Below are 19190 nucleotides of genomic sequence, written 5' to 3'. Positions count from 1 at the left end.
TCAGGCGTGGCGGCACACACCTTTAGTCCCAGCACAGGGGAGGTAGAGATGCGAGGATCACTGTGAATTCGAGGCGAGCCTGGGACTAGAGAGTGGGTTCCAGAGCAGTCTGGCCTACAGTGAGACCCTACCTCAAGAAAAAAAGAAAAAGAAAAAAATATTCAAGTAACTACATGAATGAGTGACAGACATTTCCTCTGGCTACCACATCACACATGCTATACATATACATGCAAGGGGGACAAAAAAGAATCATTATTTAGGCTGCTATTTTCTAATGAAATTTAATTCCAGTAGTAAATGAAATCTAAGGAAAAGCCTCCTTAGGAACCTAAAAATGATGAAAAACATGGAAAAGAAAAAAAAAAAAGAACACCTAACCAGCAGAGACCAGTGGACATTTTCTTAGACCCAGGCTTAGGTCTGGGTTGCCAATAGTGCTGACCATGTCATCCAGGGCAAAGGGCTTTGCTCCCTGCTACCGTCACTCCCCGCATGGACAGTGAGGCTCTGGATGCTTGCTTCTGTTTGTGGGGCTGCGGTGGACGTAAATGAGATAAAGTGTTAGGAATTGTCCCCCGAGCTCCCCAGAACAGACATCATACGCATTCCAGTGGCCTCTGATGTTATATTGTAGCATTACGATTATTATCATTGGTTTTTCAAGGTAGGGTCTCCCTGTAGCCCGGGCTGACCTGGGATTCACTATGTAGTCTCAGGCTGGCCTCAGACTCATAGCCATCTTCCTACCTCCGCCTCCTGAGTGCGCCACCACGCTCAGCATATTATAGCACTTTTTATTCACCCAGTGCTGTAGGTTTTCTCGTCCGGGGTAGATTTTCAGTCCAGTGTGTGTCCACAGGGGCCAGGGGAAGCAGAATGTCACATACGGGCACAGATCTATCACAGTCGTGACATGATTCGTGACAAGCCAGAGGGATCCTTTGACGTTCTGTTTCTCTCTGGGCCTGACTCACTCATTTTCCAGGATAAGAATCAAGCAAGCCACACCCGCAAAATGTTCAGATGGATTAATAGATTAAATAGCAAAGGGGGAAAAAAAGTGTTGACTGCACTTGGTGATGAGAAACACACAAAGCAGGGGTGACAGCAGCTGCACCAGGGACGTGGCGTCTGGTAAAGGGAGTGGGTGCTGCAGTCATGACTGTCGGTCTGTTGCAGGGCGCCTGCAGCTGCGCAGCAAAGGGCTTCTCGGCCCGGTGTCCAGCCCGCGTGGACGAGATAACCGAGGAGCAAGTCTTGGATGGTAAGGGCCAGGCCGGTAACACCTCAGTTCTGCTCGTGGGGCCATGTTTTGTGGTGAGGTGTGTCTGGTATGAATGGAAGCAAAGAGAACACCTTTTTTCTCTTTTGTAATATCTTGTTTTTATTTAGTTATTAGAGACACACAGAGAGAAAGGGTGCACCAGGGTCTCATGCACCTGGCTTATGTGGGTTCTGGGCAGTTGAACCTGGGCAGGCAAGTGTGTGTGTGTGTGTGTGTGTGTGTGTGTGTGTGTGTGGTTTTTTCAAGACAGGACCTCCCTCTAGCCCAGGCTGACCTGGAATTCACTATGGAGTCTCAGGGTGGCCTTGAACTCACAGTGATCCTCCCACCTCTGCCTCCCGAGGGCTGGGATTAAAGGCGTGCTCCACCAGGCCTGGCCCTATAAGAGAACACCTTTTAAGACCAAGATCACACAGTTGTTCATCTTTTCTCTGAACTTCTTTGTCCATTCCCAAAGGGATTTAGAGGTCACATACCTAAGAGCTCTGTCCCTGTAGTGAGGAACCCAGTCTTTCTTCACTCCCTCCCTTTCTCCACAATAAATCTGGGTTCCTGAGATCCTCTTGCCTGGTATCCAAACTACATTCCTCGGGCCTAGAAACACTCCCATGGCGCCCTCTGGTGGAACAATGGTGATTAAGCGCTTTCTGTGAGCTTTTGGAGAATCCGAGCTTGCAGATAGAGATGTACAGCATCTCTATCTAATGTCACATGCCCCTAGCTCTCCCAACACCTTCAAAGTTCCCAGTGATTCTCCCTTGAATTTGGTCATGTTGAATTTCAGGAGCACTCCTGCACATCAGCAGGAGATGTGATAAGATAAGCACTCTCACTGTGCATGCAGTGGTTTCCCTGGCAGAGCTCACCTCAGGGTCCTCAAACGCTTGGCAACAGTTATTTGCAGTCTTCACTAAAATGCCTACACCCACGCCTCCCATGGGACTATCTTTGCAAGTGTCACATGTATCTGATAATTCTCTGTAGAAGAAAAAGTAAAGTTAGAGGTGCTAGTCCACCTTGATGAACAGAGGAAAGTATCTACTTGTCAGAGGCAACTTTGGGCTAGAGACATGGCTTAGTGGTTAAGGTTCTTACCTTCAAAGCCAAAGGACCCAGGTTCAATTCTCCAGGACTCACATAAACCAGGTACACAGGTGACACATGCATCTGGAGTTCATTTGCAGCAGCTGGAAGCCCTAGTACATCCATGCTCAATATCTCTCTCTCTCTCTCTCTCTCTCTCTCTCTCTCTCTCTCTCTCTCTCTCTCTCTCTCTCTCCCCCTCCCTCCCTCCTTCCCTCAAACAAATTTTTAAAAAGCAATTTTGTATTTAACACTTTTCCCCACTAAACCTAAAGAAATTGCTTAGTTAAATCTGGCAGAACAAGAAAGCTAGGCAATATTTATGAACTGTGCTTAAAAGCTGGGAAATTCAGGTAGGCATGGTAGCACATGTCTTTGCTCCCAGCACTTGGGAGGCAGAGGTAGGGGGATCATTGTGAATTTGAAGGCCAGCCTGAGACTACATAGTGAGTTCCAGGTCAGCCTGGACTAGAGAGAGACCCTACCTCAAAAACCAAAATGAAAAAAGGAAACCTTGAGAAATTCCAAGAGTCCCACCACCAGTACTTCACTCCCTGTCCTCGGCACACTGGCAGAACTGCTGGTGAGCAGAACAAGCTTGTTAGGATCATGTCTCTGATCCTGCATCTTGCCTGCCTTAATGTGGGCATCTCTTGGGTTTCTGAAAATTCCTTTTGGAATCTTAGTCAATAAATTGATATTTTCCTTTTTAAATTTTTTATTTATTTGTTTGAGAGCGAGAGAGAAAGACAGATAGAGGGAGAGAGAGAGAATGGACGCGTCAGGGTCTCCAGCCTCTGCAAATGAACTCCAGACGCGTGCGCCCCCTTGTGCATCTGGCTAACGTGGGACCTGGGGATCCGAGCCTCAAACCGGGGTCCTTAGGCTTCACAGGCAAGTGCTTAACTGCTAAGCCATCTCTCCAGCCCAATATTTTCCTTTAAAAATTCATTCTAATGTATTTCATTACTGTAGCTCACCAGAATCAAGTCGGAAACTCATCTGGTTGACATAATTTTAAAAAAATTTCTTTTTATTTATTTATTCGAGAGAGGGAAAGAAACAGAGAGAGAGGGGGAGGGAGAGAATGGGCACACCAGGGCTTCCAACCACTGCAAATGAACTCCAGGTGCATGCGACCCCTTGTGCATCTGGCTTATGTGGGTACTGGGGAATTGAACCGAGGTCCTTTGGCTTTGCAGGCAAGCTCCTTAACTGCTAAGCCATCTGTCCAGCCCAATTTTTTTTAAATTATGGCTTTATCTCCTCCTTCTACTGCTCCTCCTCTTCTCTTTTTGAGGCAAGCCCAAAAGACTGACCTTTTTTTTTTTTTTTTTCTAATGCAGGAACATGAGTGTAAGAGTGAGAGCAAGAGTGGAGACTGAGAGAGAGAGAATTGGTGCCCTGAGCCCTCCAGCCACTGTAATCAAATTCCAGATGTGTGTGCCACTTTGTGCGCATGTGCAATCTTACGCGCTTGGGTCACCTTGTGCATCTGGCTTATGTGGGACCTAAAGAGTCAAACATGAGTGCTTAGGCTGCCCTGGCAAGTGCCTTAACCATTAAGCCATCTCTCCAGCCCCTGTGGCTTTATTTCTACTCAAAGGCTTTCTTTGTATAGAATAGGGATGTAGGAATGGGGGAAAGTGCAGTGAGTAATCATGCCCCAAATAAGGGAGGTCATGTTAATCCGCAGTCAGCTGCTTGGCTGCCTTTCACTCTCACACACCCACATACCATACACATGCGCACAGGACTCTCTTGCAGACTGGCATACTTCTGGAAGGCTGACACACATTGAAGACACAATTCCTGGGAATCTAGTGGCTTCGGGTCCATTTCCTTCCTAAGTGAACAATGACCATGACCCCTGCCAAGCAGCTAGGGCAGAGCCGCTTCCTCGCTTCCTCGGGTAAAGAACTCCCCAGCCGGGTATGAGGTCATCTCAGAACTGAAGACAATCGAGTCCAATTTGCAGGTGTGACGCGCCACAGCCTTCCATCCCAGCTCAGCACAAAGATCTTGACAGAAAGCCAGCTAGTCCCTCCAATCGGGTCGAAGAAAGAATCCTCTGAGGGGTGTTTATTCTCTAAGAAAACTGCCTCAAAAGCCATGGCCCTGAGTGTGGCAATGCACATCTGGTGATCCCAGCACTTGGATGGCTGCGGCAGGAGAATTGTGAATTCAATGCCAACCTGGGCTATATAACAGGACTTGGCTCAAGAAATGAATCAAGAGGCCAGGTGTGGTGGCACACACCTTTAATCCCAGAACTTGGGAGGCAGAGGTACAAGAACTGCCATGAGTTCGAGGCCACCCTGAGACTACATAGTGAATTCCAGGTCAGCCTGAACTACACTGAGACCCTACCTCAAAAAAACAAAAACAAAAAAAGGGCTGGAGAGATGGCTTAGCGGTTAAGCACTTGCCTGTGAAGCCTAAGGATCCCGGTCGAGGCTCAATTCCCCAGGACCCACGTTATCCAGATGCACAAAGGGGTGCACACATCTGGAGTTCGAATTTGCAGTGGTTGGAGGCCCTGGCGTGCCCATTCTTCCTCTCCCTCTCTCTCTCTCTCTCTCTCTCTCTCTCTCTCTCTCTCTCTCTCTCTCTCTCTCTCTCTTTCTCTCCCTCTCCCTCTTCCTCTCTCTGTCTGTTGCTCTCAAATAAATAAGTAAAAATAAACAAAAAAAAGTTTAAAAAAAAAGAATTGAGGGCTGGAGAGAGGGCTTAGCAGTTGCAAAGCCTAAGAACCCATGACCCTCTTTCTAGAACCCATGTAGATCAGACACACAGGGCGATGCTAAGGCAAGGTTGCATATGCACACAAGATGGTGCACACGTCTGAAGTTTGATTGCAGTGGCTAGAGGTCCTGGCATGCCAATTCTCTCTCAACACACACATATTCTCGATCTTTTGCATAAAAATAAGACAGGATCTGGAGGATGGTTTAGCAGTTAAGGCGTTTGTCTGCAAAGCCAAAGGACCCAGGTTCGATTCTCCAAGACCCACATAAGCCAGATACACAAGGGGGCACATGTGTCTGGAGTTCGTTTGCAGTGGGCTGGAGCCCTGGTGTGCCCATTCTCTCTCCTTCTCCCACTTTCTATCAAACAAATAAATAAATAAAAAGAAAAGAAAAGAAAAACGGACAGTCTGTTGGGCTTGCCTCAAAAAAAGTGAGTTAAGTTCTAAGTTTCTTTCTTTTTTTTTTTGGTTTTTTGAGGTAGGGTCTCACTCTAGCCCAGGCTGACCTGGAATTCACTATGGAGTCTCAGGGTGGCCTCGAACTCACGACAATCCTCCTACCTGTGCCTCCCAAGTGCTGGGATTAAAGGCGTGCACCACCACACCAGGCTTCTAATTTTCTTAACTTTTTATTGACAGCTTCCATAATTATAGACAATAAATCATGATAATTCCCTTCCCATCCCCACTCTCCCCCTCACAAATCCACCAAAGTTTCTAAGCTTTTAGAATCACTTTCCTTGTGATATCCTCTCAGGATAAGATGCAGCCTGGAGAGATGGCTCTGCAGTTAAAGGCACTTGCTTACAAAGCCTAAAAGCCCAGGTTCAATTCCTCAGGACTCACTTAAATCCAGATGCACAAAGTGGTGCATGCATCTGGAGTTTATTTGCAGTTGCTAGAGGCCTTGATATAACTATACACACTCATACACACACTCTCTTTTTCTTTCTCTCAAATTAATAAATATTCTTTCAAAGGTTGACATGCCAGGAAGTCTGCCCAAGTGTGTGCTTTCAAGTTATTTGAGTTAGGTTTTCAGTTTTATAGTAACACATGCTTTTGCATAAAGTCCAATTCTGACTGCTTGAGTGTCAGGTCAGCCCTCTTTGCCATGTGGCTCATGCCTTGAGCCCTCCTCTCTCTGTGGCTTTCAACCTCCTGCTGCCGCAGCTGCTGGGCATTGAATTGTGTTTTGTTCGAGGAGGCAGATGCAATGAAGGGAAATGGGGTGGTTCCCCAAGAAGTCAGAGCAGGCATGGGGATGACTTGGAAAAGGGACATTTCATTCAGCATCTGTTGTGGTCACTTCTTGCTGCTGGCACAGAGCATCCAACCCAAAGCTGCTCATGGGAGGAAAGGAGTTATTTGTGGCTTACAGTCTCAAGAGGAAGCTTCATGATGGCAGGGCGGGGGTGGGGGAGGGAGTGGCATGAGCAGAGAGGCTAGACATCACTTCTGCCACAGAAGATGAGAAAAAGCAGCCTAGGAGTGAGGCAAGTTCTGCCAAGGGGGACCTGGCTACAATACCCCGGAGCACACCCCTAACAACACACCTCTTCCAGCAAGGCTCTACCCCCCCCCCAACTACCATCAGCTGGGAACCTAGCATTCAAAGCACACGAGTGTATAGAAGACATCTGATTCACACCATTCTTACCGTGCATCTTGGGCATGCTCCCTAGAGTTTGCTTGGACCAGAGCAGAAAAAGGAAGCTTTGTCTTAAGTCTTAAGTTGCCAGGTAATGAGAACCAGGAATAAGAGCTTGTTCCCTGAACCCCTGGGCATGAGTTCAGCGGTGGTGAATATTCTCCTGCACGGTGCAGCTCTCTAGTTGGTATGCGCGCATTAACTAGCCCAATCTTCGCAAACAGCAGCGAGGTGGGCACTCCCCTTTCACACATGAGGAGACTAGGGGAAAATCTGCCCCAATTTAGCGTGCCTTGAGGAAACAGCCTGTTAGCTTGGACAAAGGAGGAAGTTGGCCCTCCCTCCCTTGGATGGCCCAGGCAGCATGCACAGGGCACCCTTATATCTATCATGGTGCCAACTAAGCTAAAAGCAGGCTTGGCAAGTGCCAGTTCTCCAAAAGAATTGATGTTAAGAGCTAATTGTAATGATTCACACCTGTAACCTCAGCTCTTAGCAGGATTGCCATGAGTTCCACACCAGCCTGGGTTACGTCATGAGTTCCAGGCCAACCAGACCTCCAGAATGTGACTCCTCCCCCTCAGCCAAACCCCCTAAAGTGGGTGTGGTTGCGTATGCCTGTAATCCCAGCACTTGAGAGGCAGAGGCAATCGAATCAAGAGTTCATGATCAGCTTCAACTACGTCATAGTGACGTCAAGGGCAGCCGGCTACACGAGATCATGACTCAAAACATGAAAGGGGCTGGAGAGACGGCCCAGGGGTTAAGGCATGTGCTCACAAAGACTGATGGCTCAGGTCCAATTCCCCAGTACCCACGTGACGCCAGATGCCCAAAGTGGCACATGCATCTGCAGTTCATTTGAGAGTAGCAGAAGGTCCTGTTATGCCCATTCTTGTATTCTCTTTCTCTCTCTCCTTGCAAATAAGTTTTAAAAAATGAAAACATGAAAGAAAGAGAAGAAGGGAGTGAGGGAGCGAGGAAGGGGGAGGGAAAAGAATTGATGGCGAATGACAGAATGCCTCTTCTTCAAGTGCGGGGAGAGCTGAGCAAGCACAGTCATGCAGGTTCTCGAGCTGAGCTGATGTCAGTCTCTTTTCACGTCCTAGGGGATGTGAATGAGCTGATGGGCTTGGTTCGCCATCATGTTCCAGACGCGAAGTTGGTGGAATGCATTGGTCAAGAACTTATCTTCCTTCTCCCAAACAAGAATTTCAAGCAAAGAGCCTATGCCAGCCTTTTCAGGGAGCTGGAGGAGACCCTGGCCGACCTGGGACTGAGCAGCTTCGGAATTTCTGACACTCCCCTGGAAGAGGTAAGACAGAGGTTCCAGTTGGTTTCTGTCTAGTGCCAGAAGAGGCGGCTCTTCGGAAAAGTCTAACAGAGCGCAATCTCAGAAAGCAAAAATGCCCTAATCCCCCCACCCAGGCGTAGCCGCTATCTTCATTCTTGGCTGACTTCCTCCCACCTCTGTCCACATGCACACATAGTTTACGTAGTTGTGGGCACTGTGTGCTTACATTCTTGCATTTATAGAGGACTGTGTTCTCAGATAAAGCGTTAGAATGTCTTTTCTTCCCACGAGGGAACAGCTCCCAGTAAAATGGATCTGGGTGTAGATTTTTCTTAGACTAAGAATGTCTAAACCAAATTCTTTCTTTTCTTTTTTTTAACTTTCTCAACAGATTTTCCTGAAGGTCACAGCGGATTCTGATTCGGGATCTCTGTTCACTGGTATGGTGCTGGGGCCAATGGCTTGTCCCTTCCTGTCCAAACTTTATCTTGAAAAACAAAAAGCAACAAAAACAAGCAAATACTCCTTCATAGTGATTGTGAGTGACAAAGGAAGAAGAAACTGAATTGAGTGTGAGTAGGAACATTCTAGATGAGCCAGTATTCTTATCAAGGTCAGATTGGGAGATTTCTCCCCAGACTTCTCCTCCTCCTCCACCCCCAGTGTCTTGCTCCTAGCACGTCCCCGTCATCTCCTCTCGTCTCCACCAGGCCTGTGCTTCACTCCTGTCTGCAGAGACCTTAGAGATAGTGGTGACAGTTAATGCAGCCCAGATGCCTGCTTGAGTCTCCTGGCCCCTTTGAGATCAAGATAAAATCACTCTAAATGCTGTTAGTAGCCTATCAACTTTGAAATCCTGGAGGACCAAAATCCCTAAGGCTTCTGTCTCTGCTTGTGTCGGCCTGGGCGGGTCCTGTGATTTCCACTGACCTCGCAGCCATACAGAGCATTGTGGGTGCTGAAGGCTCACTGCAGAGCAAGATGAGGTGCAGATGGAAAGGCACGAGGGGCAAACTGTGTGCCACGGCACAAAACACTTCTGACAGCACATGAGTCCACATACCAGCTCTGTTGAAACCCTCTTACTGGGCCTTCTCTCCTGGTCTCAGGCAAAGACATACAGCTACTCTGGGTCACTGGTTCCCCCTCTTCCTCAGTGTGGTGCACCACCATGTTTTCCCATTTCTTTCCTATCACCTTAGTTTTCACCTAGCTTCTGAGTAGTTCCCAGTACTTATCAGCCATGCCTACGATGACCACTGGCTATGCATACCAGCCACATCAGTTACCTAGTGGCCATCCTGGTAGAGAGAGGAAGAGGGTTTCTCTGGAGAAAGCAGGAAAAGCTCATCACAGGGCCCAGGTTTTCTTTCAAGCTTTGGAAATACAGACATTGAATTCTCAAGGCTGGGGAGATGACTAAGTGGTTAAAGTCACTTGCTTGCAAAGCCTGCCAACCCCAGGTTCAATTCCCCAGCCACCTACATAAACCAACTCAAAACAGTCTGAGTCACTTCCTTAAATTAAAACATCGTACAAGAATCATTAGTTTTGCTACCATTTCTCAATGGCCACTAAGAATTCAGAAAGAACCAAGTGGACTCTAGTTTTTATGCTTTTGAATGCTCAAGTAATAAGGGATACATTTTGTTCAAAACTTTAAATGCTCAACAGGCTGAAGTTTCCCCACCCCAACCCAACCTAGCCTATCTAGGAGCACTCTTGTTGACAATTGAGGACATTCTTTCAGAGCCTCATAGCTATGTATAAATGTACTTAAGATGTCATTTGTCTTTGTAACACACTTTGGGTGTATATGTGCATGGTGTGATGTATGTGTGATATATAGGTGTGTGTATAAGTGTATGGTATGATATGTGTGTGATATATGGGTGTATATATATATATATATGTGTATGGTGTGATGTGTGTGTGGTACATGATTGTGTATATATGTGTATGGTGTGGTGTGTGTATGGTATATGGGTGTGTATGTATGTGTGTGGAGTGATGTGTGTGGTATGGGGGCATGTGTGTATGTGTATGGAGTTATGTATGTGGTATATGGGTATGTATCTGTGTATGGTGTGATATGTGTGTGTGATATATGCATAAGTCTATGGATGCCCATGTAGCACCCCACACACTCACCTGTGGCAAGGTGTGCTCACCTGCACTGGCCTGAAAGGAATGCCGGGTGTCCAGCTCCAGTGCTCTTGCACCCATTCATAGTTCAGCCAGAGTCTGTTCCTGATCCTGGAACTTGCAGGTTTCATGTGTGTGTGAGAGAGAGAAAGAGAGAAGGGGAGGGGGAGAAGGCGAGAGTGAGAGCACGCTCCAGTGATTCTCAGGTCTCTGCTTCCCTGTGAGGCTGGGTTAGGGGCAGGCGTGGCCGTGCACTTCTACCTCTGTGGGTCCTGGGTATCTAACCTGAGCATCTCCTCAGGCCCTACCACTCTTGACCACGGAGCCATCCCTCCAGCCCACAACTTTCTAACCTGAGAGGGAACCTATTATGCAGATTGTTCTATGCCCTGCTTTTTACTCGGTTGTCTTAGACTTTTCTTAACGCCAGCACAGTCCCGCTATATCATTCTCTTTAATGCTGGTAACGGTTTTTGAGCAATTTTATGTGATTCCATCTATTGAGAATGGGAAAATGGATCATTAAAGGACAATTTTCTGGGGCTGGAGAGATGCCTCAGTGGTTAAGGCACTGGCCTGCAAGGCCTAATGACCCAGGTTCAATTCCCCAGGACCCATGTAAAGCCAGATGCACAAAGGCACATGCATCTGGAGTTTGTTTGCAGTGACTAAAGGCCTTGGCATATCCATACTCTCCCTCTATCTCCTTGTCTCTCCTTCTCTGTATCTCTCTGCTTGCAAATAAATAAATACAATGTTTTTATTAAAAAAGAACATTTTCAAAAAAGTAATTTTCCAGCTGTAGCGGCATACATACTTATAATCCCAGCACTTTCGGGAGGCTGATAAGAAGATTGAGAAGGCAAGAGCAGCCTTGAACCTACCCGGTCTGGTATTTTGTTGCTACTGTAAATGAAGGGTGACTGAATCGTAAGGAAAAACTGTGTATAAAGAGTAAACTCTTAGCTGGGCATGGTGGCACACGCCTTTAATCCCAGCACTCAGGAGGCAGAGGCAGAGGCAGGAGGATCACTGACAGTGCGTAGTGAAATAGTGAATTCCAGGTCAGCCTGGACCAGAGTGAGACCCTACCTCGAAAACCAAAAAAAAAAAAAAAAAAAAAAAAAAAAAACAAAAAACAAAGAGTAACTATTTTGTTTGTCTTACAAATGATCAACTCAGTCTCCCCAAATAGGTGGCACTCAGCAGAAAAGAGAATACGCCAACTTCCGACACCCTGGTTTGGATCCCAGTGAGAAGGTCAAGCAGCCTGCTGAGGTTTCCCACTCCTGCTGCCCAGGGCAGGGTACTCACCCTGAGGGCCAGCCTTCCCCCGAGCCGCAGGAACCTGGCACCCCCCTCAACACAGGTTCCCGGCTGGTCTTCCAGCACGTGCAGGCACTGCTGATCAAGAGATTCCACCACACCGTCCGCAGCTACAAGGACTTCCTGGCCCAGGTATCGGTGTGGAGGGGCTGAGATCAGTCGTGCCTCCCAGACGGCTGTGCTGACCTGGGCCTTTGATGGTCCTCTCCTGAGCTCCATGCATGTGGGTTCAGCCACAGCGCAGAACACCCTCTTCAGTACCTGTCAGCCCTGCCTCCCTCTTGCCTAAGCTTTATTTTGACTCTGGGGAATACAGACCTTCGTGGATAAGCATAAACCCCACTTTGAAAATAGGATAGCTGCCAGGTGTGGTAGCACACAACTTTAATCCCAGCACTTGAGGCTGAGGTAGGAAGATCACTTGCCAAGGGCTACAGAGTGAGTTTCAGATCAGCCTGGGACAGAGTGAGACCTACCTTGGGAAGGAAGCAAGGAGGGTGGGAGGGAGGGAGGGAGGAGGGGGGAGGGGAGGAGAGGGAAGAAGAGGAAGGGAGAAGAGAGGGGAGGGGAGGGGAGGGAAGGGGAGGAGGGATGGAGAGAGAGAAGGAGGAAGGGAGATAGGGAGGAAGAAAGAAAGGGAAGAAGGAAAGAAAAAGAAAGAAAGGATGAGAAAGGTAGGAAGACAGAAAATAAAGAGGGAGGGAAGGAGAGAGGGAGGGAGAAAGGAAGGAAGGAAATAGGATAGTACTAAATCTATTCATGTTATTTTTACAGCAAAGGGTAAAGTTAGAACGTCATTTTTATAATACTCCTATGGAACAGACCATTGTCTTTTTTCTTTCTGTCTTTTCCATTCAGAATATGGAACTCTGAGGCTGGGCAGATGGCTCAGTAGGTAGAGGGCTTACCATGCAAGCATGGGGACCTGAGCTTGGCTCCCCAGCACCCACGTTAGATGCCAGGCATGGTGGTGAGCGCTCTAATCCCAGCGCTAGGGAGGCGAGGCGGGGTTAGCCCTGGGATTTACTGCCTAGTCAATCTAGTGGAACCAGTGAGCTCTAGGTGAAGTGAGAGCACAGGTACCGATGACTGAGGAGAACCCTTGAAATTGACCTCACATGGACACACACATGCACAAGCACACACACACACACACACACACACACACACACACACACAGGGAACTCTAGTTCAAAGAGCTTCAAGTAATGTGTTGGTTCTTTGAACTACGCTTTGGACTCTGGTTGGACATTGTGTATATTCAGATTATTTGATGATGAGAAGAACATTCTGTTTTCTTCTCTCTTTCCTTTTACACATGCCTATGACGTTCCTCTAGAGGCCCGTCCTTCTGATTATGTCTCTAGGGGGTGGCAAAATAAATGCTGGCAAGATTGAATGTGTGTGCATGCATGGTTACAGGTATGTGTGTGAGCAGGTGTATGCACACCTCCCTGCGTGTTCACCACCTCGTACCTCAGCTCATACCTGCACGCTTGTTCTCCAGATTGTTCTCCCGGCCACCTTTGTGTTTTTGGCTTTGATGCTTTCCGTCATCGTGCCTCCATTTGGTGAATTTCCCGCCTTGACCCTTCACCCCTGGATGTACGGGCATCAGTACACGTTCCTCAGGTGAGCACACTCATCCCCCTTGGCAGAAGGGCCCTGACCTCCCCAGAGGTCACTCCCCAGAGGCTTCCCCCTGTGGAAGGGGTCCTGGGGGCTGTTCTTAGAGGGGAAGCTAATGCAGCAGGCAGCGAGAGGAAGGAGACTCCGGGAGGAGGATGTGAAGCTTGGGAAAGTGGATTGGAGCCCCATTTTTCTGGGGTTATAGAAGACCTCCCCCCAGACTTATAAGTGGTACAGCAGCGTCCCTCTCAGTCCCAGGAGAGCCAGAACCATGCTGGGCACTGTCCCATGCCCCGTGTACATGCCTGGCATGGAGCAGTCATTCAGCAAACACTGCAATCTGCTTGTTAGCTGGTTTTATCCACTCTGTCCCGGCCACGCAACTAACCAGCTCACCGTCCCCGTCCCCCCATCTAGCATGGACGAGCCGGGCAGTGAGCACCTTGAGTTACTGGCAGATGTCCTTCTGAACAAGCCGGGCTTTGGCAACCGCTGTCTGAAAGAGGAATGGCTTCCGTAAGTCCCCGCGCACCCCTGCGTCCCTGCCCGGCGCCAGCAGCCACGCTGGGTCCTGCTCTGTGTCACACGGCTCTAGGCAGCACCTCCTTCACACATTTGTAGCATTTCCCTGCTAGGAAGCCCACCATTAGGCAGTCCTCCATATGTCAGTAGAGAAAGCCTACAATGTCACATGAGTCCCCAAAACTCACTTGGAAAGCTGGAGCAGGAAGAGGAAGGAGAAGGATGGCTGTGGGAGAACTGAGGACAGGCAGCATTAGTGACTTTATGGTCAGCCCCCCGTTATTGTTCTAAGCAGGGAAAGGAGAGTCAAGGGCTGGAGGAGGATGGCTCAGAGGTTAGAGGCGCCTCCTGCAGCGCCTGCCAGCCTGGGTTCCATTCCCCGGTTCCCATGTAAAGCCAGACACACCAAGAGGCACATGCATCAGGATTTTGTCCACAGTGGTAGGAAGCTCTCATGTTCTCCCACACCCTCTCTCTCATAAATAAAAATATTAAAAGAAAAAAAGGTTAAAATCTACCTGGAATCCTTAAGGTTCAATATAATTTCTCACATTTTCTCACATGCAGTCCTTTTCAGAGCTACTGATAAAGATGATAACAGACAATAATCAGATTCTTCCATTATTTGTTCTCTCTGTCAGAAGCTAGAGCTGCGAGATTAAAAAAAGTGGAGCCAGGCAGAGTCCACAAACTAAATGGCTCTTCCCAGCCCACACTGTGTCATCAGCGAAACTCTAGTCTTGACAAATTTAGTTCTCCAGCAGAATCTAACCCCCAAGAGGATAAAGAAAAACTGTGGCTCTGAGGAAGAGGGCTGGGGAGATATTTTGAAAATCAACTGGGGGGTGGGGGCGCTGGAGGGATGCCTTAGTGGTTAAGGCATTTGTCTGCACAAGCCAAATGACCCATGTTCGATTCCCTAGGACCCACATTAGCCAGATGCACAAGGGGGTGCACACATCTGGAGTTCATTTGCAGCGGCTGGAAGCCCTGGTGTGCCCATTCTCCCTCTCTCTCTCTCTCTCTTTCTCTGTCAAGTAAATAAATAAATTAAATTGAATATTAAAAAAATACAAAAATGATGACAAAGTGAAGACTTTAAAAAAAAATCAACTGTGGGACTGACTGTGCAATATTAATTTTTGTTTTCCATGAGGGAGTACCCCTGTGGCAATTCAACCCCCTGGCAGACTCCCGCCGTGTCCGCGAACATCGCCCACCTGTTCCAGAAGCAGAAGTGGACAGCGGACAGCCCCTCGCCCTCCTGCAAGTGCAGCACCAGGGAGAAGCTCACCATGCTGCCCGAGTGCCCCGAGGGCGCCGGGGGGCTCCCACCCCCAGAGGTACCCCCCTCCCCCAGAAGGAAACCAAGACCCCATCTGCCCAAGTACCCCGAGGGTGCTGGGGGCTCCCTCCCCTCCCCCCAGACACCTCCATCCCATCAGAAGAAACCGAGGCCCCGTCTGCTGCGAGTGCAGCCATAGGGGAATGCCTGTTGCCTCGGGAGCCTGTGGCCCAGTGACATTCTGATGGGATAAAGTGACCAGAGCCAGCCAGCCGGAGTTCCTTGGGTTGTTCAGAGGGTCTTCCCCAGGACCTTGTTGCTGCCACCTAGAGGAAGTTACTGACCAAACACTTCATTTTCCACCAAATACTTCCTATGCAATCAAAAAACAAACACATACATCTTTTTTTGTTTTTTGTTTTTTGGGTTTTTTTTTTTTTGAGAGCAACGGACAGAGAGAGAAAGAGTCAGGGGAGAGAGAGAGAGAATGGGCATGCCAGGGCCTCCAGCCACTGCAAATGAACACACGCATCTTTAACATTATGCAAGCCATATATGCTCATTGTGGGAAATTTAGTAAACACTGATAAGTCATGAAAAACCGTTGTTTGGCCCAGTGTGTCGGTTCAAACCTTTAATCCCATCACTTGGGAGACACAGGTCGGAAGATCGACATGAGTTCAAGGCTACCCTGAGACTAATTCCAGGTCAGCCTGAGCTAGAGCAAGACCCTACCTTGAAAAACAAACATTGCTTGGAAATAACCATTAATAACACCTAAATAAGATTGCATTCAAATTACTGTCTTGGAAGCAGCTCTTTTCACTTCATAGCACATCGTGAACATACAACCATGTCAGTAAATATGTATCTGCATCATTTCAACATCTGCATACAATTCCAGTGTTTGGATTTACTTTAAATTGCCTCCCATTTGTGTTAACTCAGGCCTTTTCTCCTTTATAAATCAGGCTGTGATGTTATAGCACTTACCTTCTCCTTGCTGGGCTGAAATAGCCAGCCAGAAGCAGGTTATGGAAGGACAGGGTTTGGAAAGGAACTTTCAACGTGATGATGCATGGCCCGGGCAGACAGCCAGGCTCACACCTCCACAGGAGCAGGGAGGAAGTAGAGCAAGCTGGCACACCCTGACATGTGGGGTGGACTGTAACACCCAAAGACCCACGCCCGCTGACACGGCACGTCCCCCAGCCAGACACTATGAGACTTAATCACAAGCATATGCGTCCATGGGAACACATTTTACATTCAAACCACCACAGACATACTCTCAAATGCTAATGTGTCCTTTGTAACAGCTTAAGTAAGACGTTTACCATGGGGGCTGGGAATATCTGTCAGTGATAGAGCACTTACCCAGCAAGACAGAGCCTGGGTTTGATCCTTGACACAGGAAGGAAGGAAGGAGGGAAAGAAGGGAGGGATGGAGGGAGGAAAGGAGAGAGGAAGGGAAAGGAGAAAGGAAGAGAAACGAAGGGAAGGAGAGGAAGGAAGGAAAAAGAACAAAGAAGTTGGCTATGTGTCATATATGAACATATGTGTGCACATACTTGTATATGCACACACAGGCATAGCCAGCAACGTGTATTTGCAGGGTTGTCATTGGCCATGCTCTGAGAAGTGCCTTCTGGGAATTGCACACTCTAGATCACAAGAAGATCGCTAGATCACTAGAGTTCTCAGAAAAAGAGCTAGTGTGTGTGTGTGTGTGTGTGTGTGTGTGTGTGTGTGCGCGCGCTCATGCGTGTGCATCAGAAATGCCTCATTGGTCCCAGGCTGGTAGCAGTCTCGCAGCTGACTTGCACAGAGTTGCCCTTGAATGGCCCCCCTCGTGACTTGCCAGTGAGAGAATGATCCCCAGAGTCAGCGTGCTCTGTGAAAAGGGCTCAGGTGTGGGAGTCAGAGAGACGTGAGTTGGTCACTTCGTCTCTGAGCTTTCCTGTCCTTTCCTAGAAGTTGAGAATAACTGCACTGATTTCATAGCATTATTACGAGGATTCAATGAAATAGTTGGGTAATGAGTTACTAAGGATTAGCGTCAACATAGGTGATGACAACTTTAAACTAACAGTGGATAAAACAAGACACAACTTGGTCCTTGCCCAGGTAAAAGTTAATATGGAGCCAGGCGTGGTGGCGCACGCCTTTAATCCCAGCACTCGGGAGGCAGACGTAGGAGGATCGCCATGAGTTTGAGGCCACCCTGAGACTACATAGTGAATTCCAGGTCAGCCTGGGCTAGAGCGAAACTCTACCCTGGAAAAAAAGAAAAGTTAATGTGGGAGCTCCGTGGTCTTCTTTTCTGTTGCTCCTCTGAGCTAAACAGGCCTCCAAGTCCCCAGCCAGACTAGTTTACAGGCAACAGAACAAAAGAACAAAAGAAGGGATGAAGAAAAGAGAGGATTAAGGATGCAAATGTGTGCCAGGAAGATTTCCAGAAGCATCCACATAGCATTAACACTCCCGTGTCACTGGACAGAACCCAGAATCAAGGGAGACAGGGGACAGTTGTTTTAATTCTGGGGGGACCTGTGCCTGATGGAAAAGCGCAGAACAATGGAGGCAGAAAGAGCAGATTAGTTGCCCAACTGAATTTTACAGTAGCATCTCCCGCAGTTGCTGGCTTATAAATGATCCCGTTACTGTGTGTTCGATCGTGGAGAGCCTGCCTTTGTGGTTCTCCAGTGACATGGTCTCTCCCTCATAGTCACCACTGCACGGCAGCATTGAAGGGGCCAAAGAGAAGCACTTGAGCAGTTTGCCTCCGCCCTGGTGCCCCAAAGGCTGCTTTGCTTCGGCTAAGTGTGCAGTCGGGGCTGCAGAGCCTCTAAGGCTGCATGCAGCTGCTCCAGCAGGTCCAGCATCAGGAAGAGGCGCCTGATGCTGACCACTAAGGACTCAGCTGGGAGAGACAGACAAGCCTTACTAACCATTTCCTGAATGGATGCTAGCTTTAAAGCTGCCTGTCTAAGATACCTGCATTGGCACTGGTCCCTGGTCCCTGGAGAGAAGTCCTGGAAAAGGCAGCCAGGGCCTGAGGTTTCTTTCGCTCCTGCATCTCCTCATGTCTCTCAGAGAAAACTGAATGTCACACATCTGCACAACTGTCTCTCTGTGTGTGTCTCTGTCTCTATCATATCTTCCTCTTCTTCCTTCTCTCTCTCTCTCCCTGCCCCCCATTTTCTTGCTCATTCACATCCCAACTTACCACCACCCCCCTTCCCACTTGGACTAAGAGCAGAGAGAACAGGCTTAATTCAGACATGACCAATTGTCCTTGTCTGGAAAACGGGGTGGTGGATATGGTGCTCTGCGGAGCCCCTTCCTGCTCTAGCATTCTCTCAACAGTGGATGGAGGTAAACTAGGAGCATTGGATGTGACAAAAGATTTAGAAAACAATTGGTCACAAGCCATCCCAAACATCAGCAGTTGTTCCTGCCTCGATTTCACCAGGGTTGCTTGGCAATTGTCATAGGCACCATGGTCAGTGTGGTTGTTTGAGTAGATGGCCCCCAATATTACTCAGTGTTTCGTTATAGTTTGTAATTTAGCTCTGCAGCCCCCTGGCTGGAGGAGGTGTCACTGGGCAGATCTTAGGATCCAGCCCTAAGATGTGGTGGTGGATTTGTAATTCCAATCTAAAGATAGGCCAAGTGCCTGAGTTCCTAAAGTGTGCTGTGGGATTTGGCTTGTGGCTTCTCTCCCTCCCTGCTTGGGCCTATGAAAGCAGGCCAGCTTCTGCCGTTATGGAACTTCCTTTGGATCTGTAAGCTTCAACAAATACCCCTTCCTGCATAATTGTGCCAAGTTTGGAAGTTCATCTCGGCAACCTGAGGCTGTGTACTATAGTCAGCAAGGCAAGGGCAGGGCTGTGGAGTCACACGGGTGCAGGTTCTGATCCCAGGCCGGCCACGTACAACCCAGAACTTCTGAGTCTCCCTTTGTCTGTCTGTGAACTTCTCTCTCATGAAAGTACCAGGAGTGAGATCATGTGGCCACAGCACGTAACAGCTGGGGAGATGGCTCTGTGGTTAAACACGCTTACTTTCAGAGCATGTAACATAGTGCCAAGCACGCATGAGGCGCACCGAGTCTGCCAGTTCACCCAGCAGAAAGAGGGCCAAGGTGAAGTAAGTGAACTGAAAGGGGAAATCAAGTAAGAAAGGGAGGCAGGATAAAAAGCATATGAAAAGGAA

At 48.3% G+C, this 19190-nt stretch overlaps 1 protein-coding gene across 1 annotated transcript in view; it reads left to right on the top strand.

The window, feature by feature from the left end:
• Positions 1 to 19190, top strand: part of Abca4 (ATP binding cassette subfamily A member 4) — a 124033-nt gene that overhangs the window by 65813 nt on the left and 39030 nt on the right. The window contains exons 18-24 of the mRNA XM_004663937.2: positions 1183 to 1267; positions 7881 to 8086; positions 8457 to 8505; positions 11406 to 11668; positions 13044 to 13168; positions 13583 to 13681; positions 14844 to 15030. Of these exons, the coding sequence (XP_004663994.2) occupies positions 1183 to 1267; positions 7881 to 8086; positions 8457 to 8505; positions 11406 to 11668; positions 13044 to 13168; positions 13583 to 13681; positions 14844 to 15030 (1014 nt within the window). The remainder of the gene's footprint in view (positions 1 to 1182; positions 1268 to 7880; positions 8087 to 8456; positions 8506 to 11405; positions 11669 to 13043; positions 13169 to 13582; positions 13682 to 14843; positions 15031 to 19190) is intronic.

Source organism: Jaculus jaculus, chromosome 19 (genome assembly GCF_020740685.1).
Source record: "Jaculus jaculus isolate mJacJac1 chromosome 19, mJacJac1.mat.Y.cur, whole genome shotgun sequence".
Taxonomy (NCBI): Eukaryota; Metazoa; Chordata; class Mammalia; order Rodentia; family Dipodidae; genus Jaculus; species Jaculus jaculus.
This window is presented reverse-complemented; position numbering and strand designations above follow the sequence as displayed.